Below are 19,865 nucleotides of genomic sequence, written 5' to 3' on the forward strand. Positions count from 1 at the left end.
AGAGGCAGATGGTATCAGGTGAAGAGCCGTGGTCATGACCATCATGGTGAGGCAAACTGGGAAGAATGTGAATTCAAGTTCTCAACAAGGCCCTTCAATGTCCCTCTTCCCACCTGAAAATCTGAGGATAAAATAAACAAGTTTCTAATTGACATGTTGTATTCCAGAAAATCAATTTGTATTACATTAACTCTTAAACCACTCAAAAAGTGGCAATGAGGGAGTAGTGAATGCTTGTCTCCTCATTGCAAAACACGCGCGCACACACACACGTACATATATGTGTATATATATTTCTATAATGTACACACTAGTTTACAATAAAATGTTCATCTATGAAGGAAGTGAAAAAATTCCTTACCTAAAACCTTCCTGTGAATTCAGACCCAAAAAAGACAACAAGAAAAAAGCTCATATGAACAAATAAATGTTGGCAAACGTGAGCATGGCCTTGGCCTTGGTCTTTTGGAACAGCATCCTTCCATGCATCAGCTGGTCACGCCAATTTTTTGGAGTGACAATTCTGTGGCAATGAGTCTAAGCAGTACTTGCACTAGTTCTCTTACTCTAGCTTCCCTGCTCATGGAAAATAAACATCTATATGAATAAACTAGTTCAGGCAGCATGATATGTCTTCATTTTTTCTTGTTCACCATTTGCAAACACGAAAACATATCCGTCATCCATTATTATTATTTATCACTTAACAGAGCCTTATCACAGACATCAGTGTTGCCATATGACTCGATTCGCTCCATGTTTGCTAGAAGTATTATGTTGCCTCTTATTGGATCTCTTATTGGCCTTTGTTGCCCTATCTCACCAACTTTCCCTCCCTCAGTGCCACCACAAACTTTTTACTCGTTCATTTGTTTTTAATTTGATTCTTTTCTTCTCATGTCGCTCATCTATCTCAGTATTCTTATTTTGACACTTTCTCTAAATGCCAAGGCATTTCCTAATTCAATTTCCTTATAATTTGACAGGTACTCATCAAGTACAAAGAATCTGGGGGGATGACTCGATTCCATCCCTGATTCCCTGCCATTCTAATTCAAGGAGCAACACAACTTCAATCTCCACCTCCTTGTGGATGACCAATTGAAGATACAGTGTGTTGCTGCACCATATTGCATGTCTTCAATCTGATGAAACAACATTGCATGTTTTCAAGATTCATGAACATAAGGTGTAAGCCATATGACTTCATAATTTATGTTTGCCATCTACCCCTACAACCTTTTTTCCTGGCTTGGGGTTGGTTGCTTGGAAGGTTTGACACTGGACATGACAGTGGCAGATTGAAAATCAGAACATGTGGTGACTGTTGTAAGGGTTTTCTGTAGTCACAGCAACCCTCCATTATGAGCCATTGTAAATTTATAATATTATGTAAACAATGTAACCTTAAGTTGTCTAATAATGATTAAATTTTCCTTAAAAATACTCTCTGACCTTGAGATAACTAGCTCACAAAAGGATGCAAAAAGAACAAGTAGATGGGGACGCCTGTCATGATTCTCCTCTGCTAGGCCTCCCTTTAAGTATGGATGTAGAGGAAGAACAGATGCTGTTTCTGGATGAATTACCAGACGGGCCAGCTCTTTAAGTACAAAAATAATTTCTTCTAGCCTTGCTGTTGGCAGTGGACGTTCACCTGCAGGAGCAGTGATGTTTCAGAATGAAAAAACCTGGGAGGCAAAAAGAACTCAAGGAGCAGTAAAGGTGTATGATAACTAGAATACAAAAAGCTATACAAGCAATGCACCTAATTCATTCTCATCAATCAGAATTCAAAATTTGTTCACATCTGGTCATGAGCACCATGATTGAGATTTTGCTAACTTCAGATCTTGTTGAGTTCCAATCGTTGGCTTCACCATTGTAACTGAAAATTAATTATAAATGTGTCAACAGACAATGGGTTTGAAATATAGAACCTCCAGAATAAAGGTCTAGAGAAATTGGATGGTGTTCCCTTCAAAACCAAATAGGGCTGTGATTCAATTACAGAGTGTGCATTACAGGAGATGTTCAAATGGTCTGGCATGTAGTATAAACATAAAATAATAGTTGATGGGACTACACAATAGCTCAAGACATGTAAATAATTTTCAAGATAATTTAATTGCCACATTAGAAACACTTCATTAACCCATTTTGACAAAAGGAAGTGGTATTGGCTTGCAGGTCCATAAAGCAGCAGACAGATATTCAAAGAAAGCTGACAGGAATATCATATATTAGCCATGTTCTACAGTACCATCTGAGAGACGTTACATTTACCCTATCTCATAGGGAACAAATTGATCAAGTGCTTTTAACATTGACAGCCATCTACTGAAGCAATATAACAAACCCATTATTTAAATATTTAAATGCAACTTTAGAATGATGGGATTCATGTCATGCAATGAGATATTACCTGCTTAAGGAAAATAGCTTCTGCAAGCAAGTTAATGAGAATCTGCTACAGTGAGAAGGCAGAAGTTCTGAAGGAGTTAGAATTTGCAATGGTCAGAATCGCTGAGTTTAGGACTCAGGCAGAGCAGGCAGTAAGCATGGCTGAGATGGCTGAGAAAACTAAAGCAGCACTTGAGGAACAACTAAGGCAGTGGCAAAAGCAGAGGCAAAGAAGAAGAGCTGCTTTAGCAGCACTCTGTAAAGAGTCTGTCCGTAAGGAGAACAATATTCTTAAATTTGAGCAGACTCCTGCAACATATCAGCCATTGAGTAAGGTTCTCAACATAATTGTAGTCTACCTGGAGAATTTCAGATATTTTGTCCTATTTAAGTAATTGTGTATGGCATAAACTTCTTCAAGGACTTCCAACTTATTTCTCTTTTAGCTGATTTGGTCCAAGGCCTATTTAATAGGTAATTATATATTCCTCTCATGTGATTTACAGCATTTTAATAAGGTGGAAGGAACAAGTGATCCCTTCTCTTGCTACCAGTTGATCTCCAGACTTACCCTCCTCGTTCCATCAACTAATCTTATTCTCGTATCTTGTTCGTGAGATTGAGAAAAATAAATATCGTTATGGATTCTTCTAATTTCTATGTATATTAAACTGATACAGTATCATATATTTTCTTACTTTATACACAAGTGACCAAAGAAAAAAACAAAAGTAAGATAAAAAATCTAGGCATATAGACCTTGGTGTGCTTCTCATGAGGGTTACTAATTCACCTAGAACTTGTCAAATTCCATATATGTTCATGTAGCAAAATATTTAAGATTTACATTAATGTATCCTTATTATAGTATTTGAATATGAGAACAATGGAAAACATGCAAAATACAATTTTAGGCAATTGGGCCACACAAAATTAATCGTTTAAAGTTGGATGAGCACCACATGGTGAGATTGTTGTAGCCACACTTTTAGGTGTAGCTTGTTAGTGCCGGAGTTGGGTAAGTTACCATATATTTTTCCAGAAAGGAAATGTGAAGTGAAGTGGAGTAAAATCATGTGAGAAGTTGCCAAGTATATAATGCTGCCAATGCAGTTGATTAGGTAAGTGCATGAAGGCCTAGGACAATGGGCAATAGCACATGCACGTCTAGATCAGCATTTTTTTTTCCTCGAGTTTGAACTCATCTTCCATATAAGAGTTTGATCAATAGAACGTAGGGAGGTTGGGTATGTTTCTTTTCTTTATTGTAATCGTAACAAAACATAAGAATTTTGACAGGATTGATTGAATATTGAGTGCAGTTTGAAGCAATTGAAGTTTGGTTGATGCTGGTAATTGAATTTGAGAACTATCCACGTTAAATATGATGACTGTCTGGTTTTCAGTCACTTGTTTCCAACATTATAGTTTAGCATGAAACATAGGAGTCAAAGTCCCAAATGATCGAGTTTTTAAATGTTGCATCTTGTAAAACCTTTTCTGAAATACGTCATGGTTTGTGCTTAGAAATATGCAGACATTGTAATATTTCGTTTCCTTTAATTGGTTCAAGCTAGGATCATAGAAATAGAAGATTTAGAGGGTATTGGGTAAATCCACTAATTTAATTTAAGTCATTAAACATATTAAATGTGATAAAATAATATAAGCATTCTTAGACCAAAACATTAGGCCAGCCACTCCTCTATGTTTTTTTTTTTTTTTTTGATCAGAAACGAAGAAGATTATATTAATAAAAGAACAAATACAGGAGAGAAAAAAGAGACAAAAGAAAGAGAAAAAAACCAAGGGAAGGATGAGAGGTCCTTCCTACACAAGAACCAAGGAAAAACACCTAACAAAAGAACTCTAAAAACAAAAGAAACCCCAACAATCTTCAAACACTTGAAACGCAAACCCCAATCCAATTGAGTTGTAGAATGCTTAGAGGAACTCCTCTAAAAGCTTCAGTACAAGAAGCCCATAGAGAAGAATAAAACCGGATCAAATCCCAAACCATCTCTTCCGTTCTCCTTTTATCCTCAAAGATTCTATTATTCCTTTCTTGCCACACCATCCAAATCAAAGTAAGGCAAGCAATTTGCCAAAGTGTCTTGCCTCTTAATGAGTTCCCCAAGCCTTTAAAAGAAATAACCAACATGTCCTCAATGCTCCTTGGAGGGACCCAAATCACACCTACTAGATTGAACAACCTGTGCCAAAGTCCAATGGTAACGGGACAATGAAGAAAAAGGTGGTCAATCGACTCTCCATTTCCTTTGCAAAGAATGCACCATTGAGGACAGAGGGCTTTGTAGGGTCTTCTCAATTGCAACTTGTCATTAGTGTTTACCTTACCATGTGCTACTAACCAAGCGAGGGCCTTAACCTTTGAAGGGACTTTTGAGCTCCATAAAAACTTGGCCGGAAGGAACATTAAAGGATTTGAAACTTTTGACAAGGCATAGAAAAAAGATTTCACTGAAAACGAGCCTGACGAAGACAAAGACCACGCTCTTGAGTCTGATGAAGAAGGGGAAAGAAGCACAGAATGAAGGGAGGACATTAATCTCTGAAGGAGATCAATTTCTGAATTCGTTAGATTGCGACGAAAGTTAAAATTCCAAGACAATGGTAAGGAATTGCCAAGGACATTTGAGACAGTAAGGTTTTTCACAAAAATAACTCTGTAGAGATCAGAAAATTGAGAACACAAAGTTTGGTTTCCCCACCAAAGATCTTCCCAAAACCGAATTCTCTCCCCATTGCCCACCACTAGGCGGACAAAAGGGGAGAACTCTTGGAAAACTTGAGCAATAGCCTTCCAAGGACATCTGTGAGACCATCTAACCACCATGTTGGCGTCCCATCCATTAGGATGTGTCCCATATATACTCGCAATAACCTTATGCCAAAGACCGCTCCTTTCTCTAGGGAACCTCCAAAGCCATTTCCCTAAGAGGGCACTATTTCTCATAGAAGTCTTCCCAAAGCCCAAACCTCCCATATCCCTTGGTCTACTAACAACCTCCCATCTGATTAGGTGATCTCTCTTCCCTTCCCCGACCCTAGACCAAAGAAAATCCCTTTGCATCTTCTCAATCTTTGAAGCTATAGATACAGGGATTTTGAAGAGGGAGAGGAAGTAGCTAGGGATGTGAGACAGACAAAACTGAATTAAAGTAATCCTCCCTCCTAAAGACAAATAGGCCTTTTTCCATCCATCCAGCCTCCTCGAAATTCTCTCAACCACTGGATCCCAAAATCCTATTGTCTTTGGGTTCCCTCTCAAAGGAAGGCCTAAATAGGACAAAGGCCACTCTGACACTCTGCACTCCAAAACCAAAGCCAAACTAGACAACACCTCCTGCCTAGTGTTAATATTTGAAATGGTGCTTTTTTCTAAGTTGATTTTTAAACCAGATACTTGCCCAAAAACCAAAAGGATAATCTTAAGGTTTTGAAGAAGGTCCAAAGAGGCTTTAGAGAAAAATATGGTATCATCAGCAAACTGTAACAAGGACACTCTAGTCCTATCCCTCCCCACAAGGAAACCCTCAGTTATCCCAGTTTCCTCAGCTCTAATCATCAACCTACTTAGAACATCTGCTACTAGAGTAAAAAGGAAAGGAGAAAGAGGATCTCCCTGTCTCAAACCTCTAGAGGCCTTAACCCAACCCTTTGCATTCCCATTAACTAGGATAGCAAAACTAGAAGAAGATAAACAGCCCCTCATCCAAGATCTCCATTTCTGGCTGAACCCCTTCCTTTGAAGCACATGATCTAAAAAGCCCCAATCCACATGATCATAGGCCTTCTCAAAATCAATTTTGAAGACTACCCCTTCCTCTCCTGACCTTCTTTTCTCATCCACCACTTCATTGGCTATCAATACAGCATCCAATATTTGTCTCCCTTCCATAAAGGCTCCTTGAGAGCCAAAGATTGTTTCATGTAGAACTTTGCGTAAACGCCCTGATAAGACCTTAGCAATTATCTTATATAAACTTGTAACCAAACTAATAGGTCTATAATCTGAGATTTTAAAAGTTTGGCTTTTCTTAGGCACCATAGCAATGAATGTCGCATTTGTACTTTGATTTATTACCCCTTTAGTGTGGAACTCAAAAAACACCCTCATAAGATCCTCTTTTATCACATCCCAACACTCTTGATAAACTGCTATAGTAAAGCCATCAGGGCCAGGGGCCTTTTCCTTATTCAATTGGAAAACTGCCATTCGAACCTCCTCTTCCGAAAACGGTCTATCCAACCAAATTGCACTCTCTTCAGAAATAGGGGCCCAATCAATCCCTTCAATCTTCCAAGAATCACCTTCGGGTTTGGAATAGAGATTCCCAAAGAAATTTACAATCTCCTCAGAAATAACCTCAATGTTATTTAAAGTCTCCCCTCTCTCAGAAATCAGAGACTTTTTGAACTTCCTGCTTCTTCTTCCAGTGGCCACTCTGTGAAAAAACTTAGAGTTGCAATCCCTTTTTTTAATCCACTTAACCCTAGATTTTTGTCTCCATTGTACCTCTTCCTTCAATAACAAATCCTCTAACTCCTTCCTTCTTAAGGTCCTTTCCGAAACCAGATCTAGATTTAAATTCCCTTCTTGTTCAATTCGATCAATTCTGCCTAAGTCCGTAAGAATATGCTTTTTCCTCTCTCTTAAATCTCCAAAGACCATTGTATTCCACTCTTTCAACTTTGATTTAATAAACTTTAGTTTCCTCATAAACTTGTGACCTTCCCAACCTTCAACCGTACACTCTTGCCACCAATCTCTAAACTTCTCTTTAAACTCAGGATGGAGCAATCACATATTCTCAAACCTAAAAGGAGTCGGCCCCCATATAAAAGGATTAGTTTCCAAACAAATTGGGCTATGGTCAAAGGTCCATCTAGGAAGGGCCTCTTGAATATTTTGAGAGAAAAGAATCCTACTCAGAAGAGAACAAAAACCTATCTAACCTCTTGCAAATAGGATCGACTTGCATGTTTGACCATGTAAAAGCCGCATTCCTAAGAGGGGGATCCAACAAACCACTTTCCCTTATAAACTCGTCAAAACACCTCATGTTGACTGTTAACCTAGAGTCACCCATCTTCTCAGATATCCTCCTGATCACATTAAAATCCCCTCCTATACACCACCTTGGGAAAGTCAGACCATGTAGGTCTTGAAGCTCCATCCAAAAGTCCTTCCTCCACACTGCCTTATTCGGGCCATACACTGAGGTTAACCAAAAAAACCCTTCCTCATCAGAGTTCAATCTTACAGTAACAGAGAAGGATCCTAACACCTTCTCTGAACAATTGAACTTAACTGAATCCCACAGGATCACAATCCCCCCCGACGCCCCACAAGCAGGAAGAGCAACCCAATCTAGACTTTTACCTTTCCAAACACTACTCACTGGCCTCCTATCCCAAATTTCACGCTTTGTTTCCTGAAGCATCACCACATCTGGGTTTTGAGTGCTTAAAAACCTTCTCACAGTCCTCCTTTTCTTCCTAGATCCTAAACCTCTTGTATTCCAACTTAAAATCTTCATGAGAACAAAAACAACCCGACGCAACCCACACCCAGAACTAATCCTCTCCTCGAGTTCCAGAGTCATTTTTCTTCTTTCTTCTGGAATAAACCTTGTCCGCAGAGAGAGCACTCCTGTTCTCTCCTTCCACACCTTTCCCATTATCCCTGACAATTCTAACCCTCAAACTCTCCAGAACCAACTGAACCTTGACCATCTTCCGAGGCGTAAGCCCCTCAACCTGAAAACCTTCCAACGAGAGAGTGGAAGGTTCTTGCATTGGGAACGAAGCCTCACCTGAGACACCACGCACCTCAAGGTTGCTGAGAGTTTCCCTAAGGAGAGGTCGGTCTTTAAATTTTTGGTTAGAGGTTTCTAGGGGAACCACCACACTTTCCGAACAGGATGCACCACCACGATGGTTGTCATTCACCACAGGAGAGATAAAAACAGACCCACGCTGAAAAGCGTAGCTTGACTCCAACGGAATCGAAGAAGAAGAGTGACAGCGAAAAGGGTGAACCAAAGAAACAGAGGTTTCGGGAATAAGATTTGGCTCAAAAGCCCCAGACAGAGGAAGATCTCGCTCAGATACAGCTGAGAAAGGAGTACGCACCTCATTGATCAATTTGCATTGCAGAATCCCCTCTTTTCCCTCTGTCTCGCCGGTAGAAACTTTGGATGTTTCCAAACCAGTGGAGAGATCGCTCTTTCTGGAGTGAGATTTACCCCGAGAAGTGTCTCGATTTGTCTCCAGTGAGCCACCTCCTTCAAAGCTTCGCTTCGGGGAAGAAGACGCCTTCTCAAATCTCGGCGGCCCACTTCTTGCTCTGCGCCTTACGGAGACTGGAGATCCCTTCGGCTTTGACGACACTTGAAGAAGACCTTCCGACATTTTATTCTTTGCAGTGAGCCCTGGTCTTTGGAGCTTTGAAGACGAAGATACAGCTGGGCCGCCATTAGAGGATCCTTTATGGGCTGGACCCGCTATTGGCCCAAAATCCTTCGCCCCAAATTGGGCCCAATCATAACGGGCTTCAAAGACGTCTGGTGTTGGCCCGAAATTGCTTCCCGCCGTTGGGCCCAACACCCACCTTCCCTTTCCTTTCTCCCCCTTAGCCGATTTTGAATCTGAAGAACTAAAATGGAAACGATGACGAGGCATCCAGCTATGGTAGTCAATGGTCCTGTCAATAGCTCGTAGCCCCTCAACGATCTGTGGCTTCTGCAAGACGCAACTCCCGGCTGACCTCAGCTCGTCCTTGCTGCGATTCGACTCAGGCCTGATAGAGTCTCCTCCGTCATCTTCTCCGCCATCTTCTCCGGTGACTGTAACTGCAACCATGTATGTCCAATCTCCATCTTCTACCTTTAATAGCGCTGGAAGCACGGCATTTGGAAGCATCTCCACCCGCAATGTTACTTTCGTCAAATCAACAAACTTCAAGGATTTTCTCGCCACCTTCGTTACCCTCCCCCACTGCTGCAAAATGTGTCTCAACTGCACCTCATCCCACAGGTGGAAAGGGAGACCTCTTAGTTCCAGCCACCCCCGTCTAAATTTTCCATTAACGATTGAGTTCTCTTTTGGCGACCATCTCCTCAGACCAAAAACCTCTCCTCTCATTGTGAAACTACCTCGATCTTGAATCCACTGAGCTTTCCTTGCAGTTTCCACAAAAAAACACCCTTTGTAAGCAGAAATGGGTGTTACAGACACCATTCCTTTCATCCCCACCCTTCTCGCTATAGCTTTTCCAACCTCACACCAGTCTCGTATTTTTCCTTTGCCTTCACAAACCACAGCTCTTGCCCATTTTTCAACTGGCATCTCTGCACCATTCCTAGTTCCTTTCTTTGCAACCACATCAGCATAGGTCCTCTCACCTCTGTACATTCCTTTGCTCTCTTGAGGCTTTTTTTGCTTCTCATTCGAATCTCTTTCAGCTTGAACAGAGATCTCTTGGACTGAAACAATCACCTTCCTAAGGTTTTCCCACCCATAGCCATTAACACCTCTTGGAACAACTAAGACCAAAGGTTTTCTCTTTGCAACGTATTCTGTGATTTTCATATATCTCCCTCTGCTATTAAAACATATCTCCATCAGATGAGTCCTAGTCTTGCCCCTCATTTTTCGAATGAAACCCCTGGAAGCCTCCAACTCCATAGCTTTCTCTAACTGCTCCACTAGCCAACCCGTCTCCTCCTCTCCAAAACCTAAAGAAACCACAAAACCTCGACTTCTCTCTGTTATTGAAATCCACGTTCCTCCATTGTAATCTTCAGACTTCACCTGGAAAACCTTTCTCTCCACTACAACCGACTGATTTCGAATCATCTTTTTAATAGGAGAAGCAGATCAATTTCACTTCGCATACCATTTCCAGACATTAGTAAGGATACCTTCTCAGTAGTAACATCATTTGAAGGTGCAGCAAAACCTACAGCCACTCCTCTATGTTAGCCAACAAGTTTGTTAGACCAATAAGTTAGGTCACCCATGGCCACCCACATTGCAGGGATAATGTTTTATTGGAATTTGGGGAAGAATTTTGAGTCAAATTAGCCATTTAATCCAACATAATATAGGTATTAGTATTTTGAAGAATAATTTATCCAGAATAAATTAACCTATGTTCAAATAAATTAAAGGGCTTATCCAGAATAATTTCTAATTTGCTATTAACAATGGAAAAAAAAACTAACATCTATGTATTAAAAATTAAGGATTAATTTAATTTTTTTAAAAAACAAAATAATTCTGGAAAAGTTTAAGTCTATGTTAAAGAATTTCATCTAAATATTCTTAAGCTAATTTTTGAATGTTACCGAAAAATGCATCCTCATCTCCAACATGCCATTGGTTAACCCTTTGAGAAGAAGAAACCCTAAGCAAAGCCTTGAAAGCAAACAGCTTTACCACCAGCCTCAGAATTTTCACGCCTGCAAACAATATTTGAATTTAATAAACGTGAGTTTAGGAATAAAATAGTTCCCACAAGCTTCTAGACAAGTTGCAAGTGACCCATATTATAAATCCAATCCAACAAGAACATGCAAAGAAGGAGGAGACTGATTTAACATAAAGATCCCAACAAAATCATTATGGCACTCAGGTTTACTTTCTCTGTCGTCCCCTATGTGTTTCACTTTTGAGTTTTCAGGTACCCTGGTTGGTATGGTCATGTTAGTTTAGAGTTCCATCTGCTATAACAGTAGGGAGATTGAGGAGGACCATAGCTGAACACAAAACCTTCTTCTGTAAGTCTTAAGTTTAATTTTGATGGTTGCTCTTAAGAAACCCAGGACAAGTGGGCATGGGTGAAGTTTCCTGAGATCATAGAGGAGAGGTGGATAGGGCTTTCTCAAATGTATTGGGGTGTGGTTGGCTAATGAAGCAGAGTTGCTAAATTTCTTAGAAGTCTGAAATTTGCTTCTCTAGGTTCTACAATTTAGTGCAAGGTGATTCAACCATAGCTATCCCTTGGGTTTCTCAGAAAAAGCAAGATCCTTAGGAATGCTACACCTAGTAGCACAAATTTTCAATTTATCTACAAAATAGTGCTATCCATTTAAATGAATCCCTTGCCTAGACAACTAAACTGTAAACAGGTTAACTAATCAAGGTGCTTCCTTGTGAGATGCCTTTGTTGGGGAGTTTCCCTAAACTTTGTACTTTGATTTGGTGTTGAACTTTAGTTATTTTTAATATTTTGGTTTCACTCTTGAGGTTTGCAGTTCAGCTGTATTTTGTTGATTCAATTAAATTAGATACTCATACATTTTATTTCTTGGAGGAGAACTCAGGTTTGCAGTTCAACTGTATTTTGTTGATTCAATTAAATTAGATACTCATACATTTTCTTTCTTGGAGGAGAACTCATCCTTTCATGTTCTCTTTTGATCATTAATCAACAAATTCTTTTGCTTGCAATTGAGAAGACAACAAGTGTTATGAGTTGTCATTGCCCTTCAAATGTAGTTATTTTCTGATAGGCAAATAATATGATTTTATAAACAATTGCCAAAGTGATGGCACACCATAGTACATAGGATGTATAAAATGAGCGTCAAGAGGCACAAGCAAGAGATAACACAAAAACAACATATCTCTTAGCAACAACCCAACCAATCAACAAAATCATTTAAAGACAAAACCTATATCTATATACCTGTTCACCCACAAAAATTAATATCTAAGAAAAGAACTTTTCATGGCTTGATCAGATTGCTCCTCATGGTCAAAAGACCTTTTATTCCTTTCTTTACATATGGTCTAAAAGATGCACACTGGAGCTACTCTCCAAACCTTCTTGCGTCTTTTACCCACAAAGGATCCATGCCACCCTAACTAAGTCCCTTTAACCATCACAACTTACACCCAATGAACACCAAAAAGAGTAAAAAACAAAGCAATTGACAAAGGACACTTGTCCTAGAACAATGGAGAGGGATGTGATCAATGGATTCTTCCTCGACTTTACTAAAAAAATATCCATTGACCAAAGGCCATCCTCTTCTCTTAAGCTGCTCTAAGGTTAACAACTCCCCCCTAACTAACCTCCCAAGTGAAAATTTCACTTTAGAAAACACCCTTGTTTGGCTCCTAAAACCCCTTGGGTGCCTCCTCTATATACACTACTAGGAAAATTCCAGAGTACTTCCTTCGGTACTGTACCGAAATGTTTTGAAGCCATTGGATGTACAAGATTACATCTTGGCCATCCATTTGAAAAAAAATTTCCACTTAACCGGTTAAGAGAAGAACCGGTTGTGGCCTTCCACTCTCTTCTCCTTTAATTTCTTCTTCCTCCGTTCTCAATAATTTTGGGTTTAAATAAAATAAAGATGAGATAAAAAGAAAATTGGAAAAAAAAATTGATATAAAATTTGAAAGCATATTTATTAACAAAAAAAATTCATCATATATCATAACTATATTATTTTATTTTTAACAAATTATTAAACATTTAAATTTGACATAAAAACAAATATGATAATATTTTAATATGAAATGAGTATTTGCATTATAATTCAATATTTTGATAATCATGTGTAAAGCTTAAGTAATTAGACCATCCTAATTTTTTTTTACTCTCCAAATTTTACATGTTTTGAATTTAATGTTTTTAAATTAAAATTACAATAAAATAAATTACTAATACTCTTTTGAGTAACTGATGATAGTATTTTCAAAAATAAATTTATAATTTCAAAAAAAATTTAAAACTAAAAATCGATATGAAAAATGGAATGATCTTGACTCTTTGGATTAAGTTTTGATAGTCTCATTTGAAAACCAATTGACATTTAATGAGGGTAGATTAAGCTTTTTATGACATTTAACCACTATCATCCAAGTGACCCATCCTAGGCTTAATATCAACATTATTATATCCTAACGGTATAATGACATTAAAGAAAAAGCCATCAAATGTTGAATATTAATTAACCATTCGTGCTCAGTATACACCCCTGTTGCTTATTCATAATAATTTCTAACTCGCTATTAACAATAGAAGAAAAAACTAACATCTATGGATTAAAATTAAGGATTAATTTATTTTTTTTTAAACAAAATAATTCAGGATAAGTTTAAGTCTATTTTAAATAATTTTATCTAAATATTCTTAAGCTAACTTTTGAATGTTGTTATTAAGTGACTAGATTCAAGGATTGAAATATATGTGAGAAAGGAAAAAGGATGCTTTATCCCTCGTCCAAGCCGTGCTTCTGAGCTTCGTGGACACACTTAGTCAATTCAACTTAATGCACATAAGCCTCCATTGTCAAGCACGTCCAAAGCCTAGCCCACCAAATGGCGTCTAAGAATTCATCACATTCTGATGAGTTTTGAGTTCTCAAATGGACAGTTTGGATGGTATACCCCTTTGAGAAAAGGCCCAAAATAACCTTAGACACCCGATTGTCATCATACCATGACATTGTTTACACTATACAGAAAGTACTGGTACTTCAAGCTCATGCCAGTTCAAACCACAAGCAGGGTCCATTAGTTCCTGGGCCTTTAGCATTTTCCTGGTTCTTCAGAGCAAATGCATCCTTTGCAAGCCTTTTTAACACAAATGGGCAATCTATAACTTACAACCAAGCACAGGACATAATAAAAATTACCTACATTGAAATAGGAAGGATCAAATCCCATGGAACCATTGAAAAACCAAAGGAACTTTCTCACGTTCAGTAAACAAACTAGAAAATAGTACTCTATGTGACACATGACTTCCCATGTACACCATGTACAATAAACAGATAAAAAAATTAATGTGTCATGCGCACACAAAAAAGAACAAACAGTCTGCTTATACAGTCCTAGAAACATCTTCATCTCCAACATGCCATTGGTTAAACCTTTTGAGAAGAAACTCTAAACAAAGCCCTGAAAGGAGACAACTTTACCACCAACCTCAGAATTTTCGCGCCTGCAAACAATATTTGAATTTAAGAAATGTGAGTTTAGGAATAAAATAGTTTCCACACCCTTCTCGACAACTCGCAAGTGACCCATATTATAAATCCAATCCAACAAGATCATGCAAACAAGAAGGAGACTAATTATTAAAACACAAAGATGACAGATTGCCATTAATTGACAACTAACCATGAACCCATGGCTGGCCATATCAACAGAGACAATTCTTTTAGGTATGATTTCCATTTCATTTTTTATCAAAATCATCAAGACAACTTTTACTTGAAATCATTATAATTCCTTTCAGAAGGGTCAATCATGGAAGGCTGGAATAGGATTTTTTCATGATTATACCAGATTATCAGTGAAATACTTTACATATTATTCCACTGCTATTTGTTGATATCTGCATCCAAGATTCATTACTAAACATTGGTTTTATAATACATTTTAGAGCACATTTTTCACATCCAGGGCTTTGGAAAGTCTGGCAGAAGCAGGAATGTTCAGAGTGTAATTACAATTATTCTTCTTTGGGTGATTTGGCTAGAGAGAAATGCCATTTTTTTATAATTATTATTATTTTTTAAATATTTTGATAAACAGATCCAAACAAAATCATTATGGCACTCAGGTGTACTTTCTCTGTCCACTATCTCTTTCACTTCCGACTTTTCAGGTACCCTGGTTGGCATGGTCAAGTTAGTTTAAAGTTCCATCTGCTACAGCAGTAGGGAGATTGAGGATGATCATAGCTGAGCACAAAACTTTCTTCCGTAATTCTTAAGTTTAATTTTGATGGTTGCTCTTAGGAAACCCAGGATAAGTGGGTATTGGTGGAGTTTTCTGAGAGGAGAAGTGGATAGGGCTTTCTCAAATGTATTGGGGCGTGGTTGGCTAATGAGGCAGAGCCACTAAATTGCTTAGAAGTCTGACATTTGCTTCTTTGGGTTCTACAATTTAGTGCAAGGTGATTCAACCATGGTTATCTCTTGGGTTTCTCAGAAAAAGCAAGATCCTTAGGAATGCTACACCTAGTAGCACAAATTTTCAATTTATCTACAAAGTTGTGCTATCCATTTAGATGGATCCCTTGCCTAGACAACTAAACTGTAAACAGGCTAACTAATCAAGGTGCTTCCTTGTGAGATGCCTTTGTTGGGGAGTTTCCCTAAACTTCGTACTTTGATTTTGGTGTTCAACTTTAGTTATTTTTAGTGTTTTTGTTTCACCCTTGAGTTTTGTAGTTCAGCTGTATTTTGTTGATTCAATTGAATTAGATACTCATACATTTTCTTTCTCGGAGGAGAACTTATCATTTCATGTTCTCTTTTGATCATTAATCAACAAATTCTTTTGCTTGCAATTGAGAAGACAACAAGTATTATGAGTTGTCATTGCTCTTCAAATGTAGGTATTTTCTGATAGGCAAATAATATGATTTTATAAACAAATGCCAAAGTGATGGCGCACCATAGTACACAGGATGTATAGAATGAGCGTCAAGAGGCACAAGCAAGAGATAACACAAAAACAACCTATCCCTTAGCAACAACCCAACCAATCAACAAAATCATTTGAAGACAGAACGTATATCTATATACATCTTCACCCATAAAAATAAATATCTAAGAAAAGAACTTTTCAAGGCTGGATCAGATTGCTCCTCATGTTCAAAAGACCTTTTATTCCTTTCTTTCCATATGGTCTAAAAGATGCACACTGAAGCTGCTCTCCAAACCTTCTTGCGTCTTTTACCCACAAAGGATCCATGCCACCCTAAGTCCCTTTAACCATCATAGCTTACACCCAATGAACACCAAACTGAGTAAAAAGCAAAGCAATTGACAAAGGACACTTGTCTTAGCACAATGGAGAGGGATGTGATCAATGGATTCTCCCTCGACTTTACTAAAAAAATATCCATTGACCAAAGGCCGCCCTCTTCTCTTAAGCTGCTCTAAGGTCAACAACTCCCCCCTAACTAACCTCCCAAATGAAAATTTTACTATTCTGGACATACAATTCTAGAAAGCTAAGCTCATTAATTTTAATTCTAGACATACAATTCCTTCTTCTATGAGCATTAATCATTTTATGGAAGAACTTAGGGTTTCTATTCCCCCCTCCATGAGGTTGCTTAAAAAAGAATCCACTCAAATTATTCCTCCCTAGCTGTCCCCACCTAATTCTTCTCATAAGAAAGGACCCCTTCTCTCTCCTTTAAATCCCAAAGATCCATCTCAATGAAGGTCATCTTCCTAAGAATCCTAACTGAAACATTGTTGAACACCTCTTTTATTCCAAATTTTCAAATCAGATTTCATCACCTTCAGTTTCGCAGCCAAGATGAAGCTATAATAAGATCCTCTAAAATTGTATACCATCCCTCATCCCTTAAAGGGGTCTTTAAAACCCTCCTCCTTCAGCCACATTTTGTTCTAATACCTCCTTGATCCTCTAATCTGCCCCAACTCCTTATCAAAGGCCTCTTTAAAATCAAAGAGAATGAGAGCATCCCCAAACAAAGATAGCTTCATACCACCATTCAAGCTCCAGGTCCTTGCAGCCCACCTCTTCAAAGAGGGCAATTCTGGAGCTGAATCAGAAAAATCCCCTCTTCTCTCCACTAAACAACGCTTCAAAAGCTCCTCCCTAAGCTGCACATCCTTGACTCCTAGCTGAAACCAAACCGCCTCATCCATCACACTGTAAAACTTCATAGCCATCTTTGCAGATGACCACTCTCAGATAAAACTAGCTTACTGCACCCTTTCAACATACTCTCATACACCGGCACTTGCTTTGCACTTTGAAAGGAGAGAGTCACTCCAAGATCCTGAAGCTTCCTGGCTAAAGTGGACAAGCCCTCCCTTCCTATAGGAAAAATCAATGTAGACCTCTTAGCCTCTACAGATTTAGCTTAACATTGAATCAATCCTCCTTCCCCGTTAGTTAGAGCGGCTTTCCAGCCCTAAGGACCTCCCACCTTCAATCTAAACCTTGCAAGTCTTCTTCCCATCCACTTCCCTATAACAAGATTACACACCATCCAACACACAGGCCAAGCTCACCTCACCAGATCTAATCCAGTTAGAAATACCTCTTCCCCCACAATTCTACCATGAAAACATCCCTTTATCACCTCAACGACAACTTCAAAAGACTTGAAGTCCACTGCAAACCATCTCTTCTTTCCTTTCTTCATTTCTTACATTTTTCAATCTCTAGCTCTCTCTTGTAACTCCATATTCTTTACACAATTCTTCAAGAGCCCTTTGTGAAACATTATTCGAGACACCAATCTTACTACTGGCATCCATCCTAATGCCATAGGACTTCCGTACTGATAGCAAACTAAAGCCGGATTTGTTCAAAAGTAGGAATGAGCTTATTTAGAAAATAAAACAAGCAGATTCATGTGCTTGCATAAATTCAGTTGCAGAATTAGACTTACCAAGATTATGGTTAACGATTCAAACTAAATCATATCAGGGAGTGATTCCGATTTTCGAGCAGTCAATGTATATTCATTTCAAAATGTGAGCATAGGAAAGCAAACAAAACGATTATAGTTTTTAGGCGGTCAATGGGGCAAAATGAATATTACCTTTCAACATGCGAGCATAGGAAAGCAAACAAAACAATTACAATTTTCAAGCAGTCCATGTGGCTTTACATTTCAAAATGTAAGCATAGCAAAGCAAACGGAAGAGGCACTTACATACAGAAGGCACCAGTTAGGCGTGGGAAATCATAGCCAAACTCATCCAAGTTGTAACAACCCTTGTGCAGACAAGTGATGGATATGAAATCCTTTGGTGTTGGCTCAAGGCATATTTTGGGGCCCTTGGTTCGCTTGGCTCGCTTGGCTCGCTTGGTAGGATGTTGTTCATTGGACGGCAGTTTGGAAACTTGAAAAATGAATATGTAAACAAGGAACTGGTGGTTAGGGTGGCATTGACCGGGGAAGATGGCGCACATCTTCTCTTTGCCCAGGTTGAGAACTAATCCATCTCTAATCGTCCATTGAGATTTAGCAATTTTGGAAAGATCGTCATCCACCTCCTTGAATTTCTGATACAAGACAGGTGCATCCTCACCAGACTCAGGAGGAGGAAAAAGGAATGCCTCCATATGGTGGGGAGGATGCAAATCGAATGCCTCCATATTGCGGCAATAAGCAGAGACTAGAACATCCTCGCATCCCGACACAAACTGTCCGTGACAAAGATTCCGTCCCAGACCATGTCTATGTATAATTGACAACAACCTGGACCTGTGGTGGGGCATAAACCGCCATGTCCCATTAGTGACATTGTAATAGTGGCATTCACGACCAGCCTCGAAACACAGATAATTCCCTACACGTGCACAGCCCGTTACACTGCATTCAGGAAATTCGTGGAAGGGAGAAGTCTGAAGCATCGTATTTGGTTCATAATAACGGCCAGGGCAATAGCTCTCGAAACTTGGGGACGCACATGGTCTTACCTTCGCGTAATAAGAATAATTGCTGGAGATGACATATATCCGCCCCTCAATCTTTATCAACCTGGGCATAAGCTTCGCCGCTTCAAACTCGTGAACGTGGGTGAAGTTCACGGTAGGACCAGAGAGATCGGCCACATACAAGCTCGATGAAATCCCCTTGTCGCCCTTTGACTTGTCCAGCCTCCTATAGGCTTTCCAAATCGGATGTTCCTGAGCCCATTCTCCTCCCACCATATACAGTTTTGATCCATCTACAAAGAAACCCATCCCACATGGCAAATTTTCCTCGTCAAAATCAATCACTTCATCCACCGGTAATCGAGTCATATCGGGAGGAGCTGTTTGAAATCCACCGCTCAGCAACTTCTTCATGTTAATCACTAGGATGCGGTGGTAAGTATACAAGTATAGAAATTCTTCTCCTTCCATTCTTTGCCTGTTTCTACTCACGACCTTTCTAGGGCTTTGCCTTTGGCTTCGGCTTCAAGATCGTTTGGGAGATGACCTGTGTTTGGCGTCTAAAACCCCTTGGGTGCCTCCTCTGTATATACTACTAGGAAAAAACCCCTTGGCGGGATAAGGCAAGTGTTTTGATCAAGCCCGTATCAAGTTCCTTCCGGATTAGAGAAACCCTGCTTTACTTCATTTTGCCTGCCAGTGCTCAGCATAACAATAACATATTTTCCCGCCTTATAATTATATAAAAGAATATATATAATTATTCTTTTGACTTATCTGGCTGGTCTTATTCAGAGCTAGCAATAACTAGTCTTTCCTCTCCTTTCAAATATCATTCTTTTCCTTTCGTCCCTTCTATGTCGGGCTAGTAATACGGAGAGCGCTAGTATTAATATTAAGGTTTAAGATTGAGGGCAGGGCATCGCTTCTAGTCCATCTGCCAGAGAGCGAGGGTGTAAGGCTAAGTAAGGGTATTTCGTGTGCTCAGCACGTGTCTTCCGTTTATTACAACTAAGGATTGAAACTTAATG

General features: G+C 39.1%; 1 protein-coding gene across 3 annotated transcripts; it reads right to left on the bottom strand.

Annotated features, from left to right (window-relative positions):
* Positions 1-139: 139 nt before the first annotated feature.
* Positions 140-19,663, bottom strand: LOC100854652 (uncharacterized). 3 transcript variants are annotated; one of them, XR_009467575.1, is made up of 6 exons: positions 18,107-19,587; positions 10,779-10,892; positions 2,426-2,712; positions 1,769-1,888; positions 1,456-1,657; positions 140-576 (listed from the first exon to the last, which is right to left on the bottom strand). XR_009467575.1 is itself a non-coding variant. In XM_003633626.4 (2 exons), exons 1-2 carry the CDS (start codon positions 19,303-19,305, stop codon positions 14,338-14,340), a joined length of 1,254 nt encoding a protein of 417 aa, XP_003633674.1. In that variant the 5' UTR covers positions 19,306-19,663; the 3' UTR covers positions 14,072-14,337. The 3 variants fall into 3 exon arrangements, 1 of the variants encoding a protein (XP_003633674.1); XR_009467574.1 differs by lacking the exons at positions 10,779-10,892; positions 18,107-19,587 and having other exon boundaries at positions 2,426-7,312; XM_003633626.4 differs by lacking the exons at positions 140-576; positions 1,456-1,657; positions 1,769-1,888; positions 2,426-2,712; positions 10,779-10,892 and adding an exon at positions 14,072-14,392 and having other exon boundaries at positions 18,107-19,663.
* Between the last annotated feature and the right edge of the window lie 202 nt (positions 19,664-19,865).

This window comes from Vitis vinifera, chromosome 14 (assembly GCF_030704535.1).
Source record: "Vitis vinifera cultivar Pinot Noir 40024 chromosome 14, ASM3070453v1".
In the NCBI taxonomy this organism is placed as follows: domain Eukaryota; kingdom Viridiplantae; phylum Streptophyta; class Magnoliopsida; order Vitales; family Vitaceae; genus Vitis; species Vitis vinifera.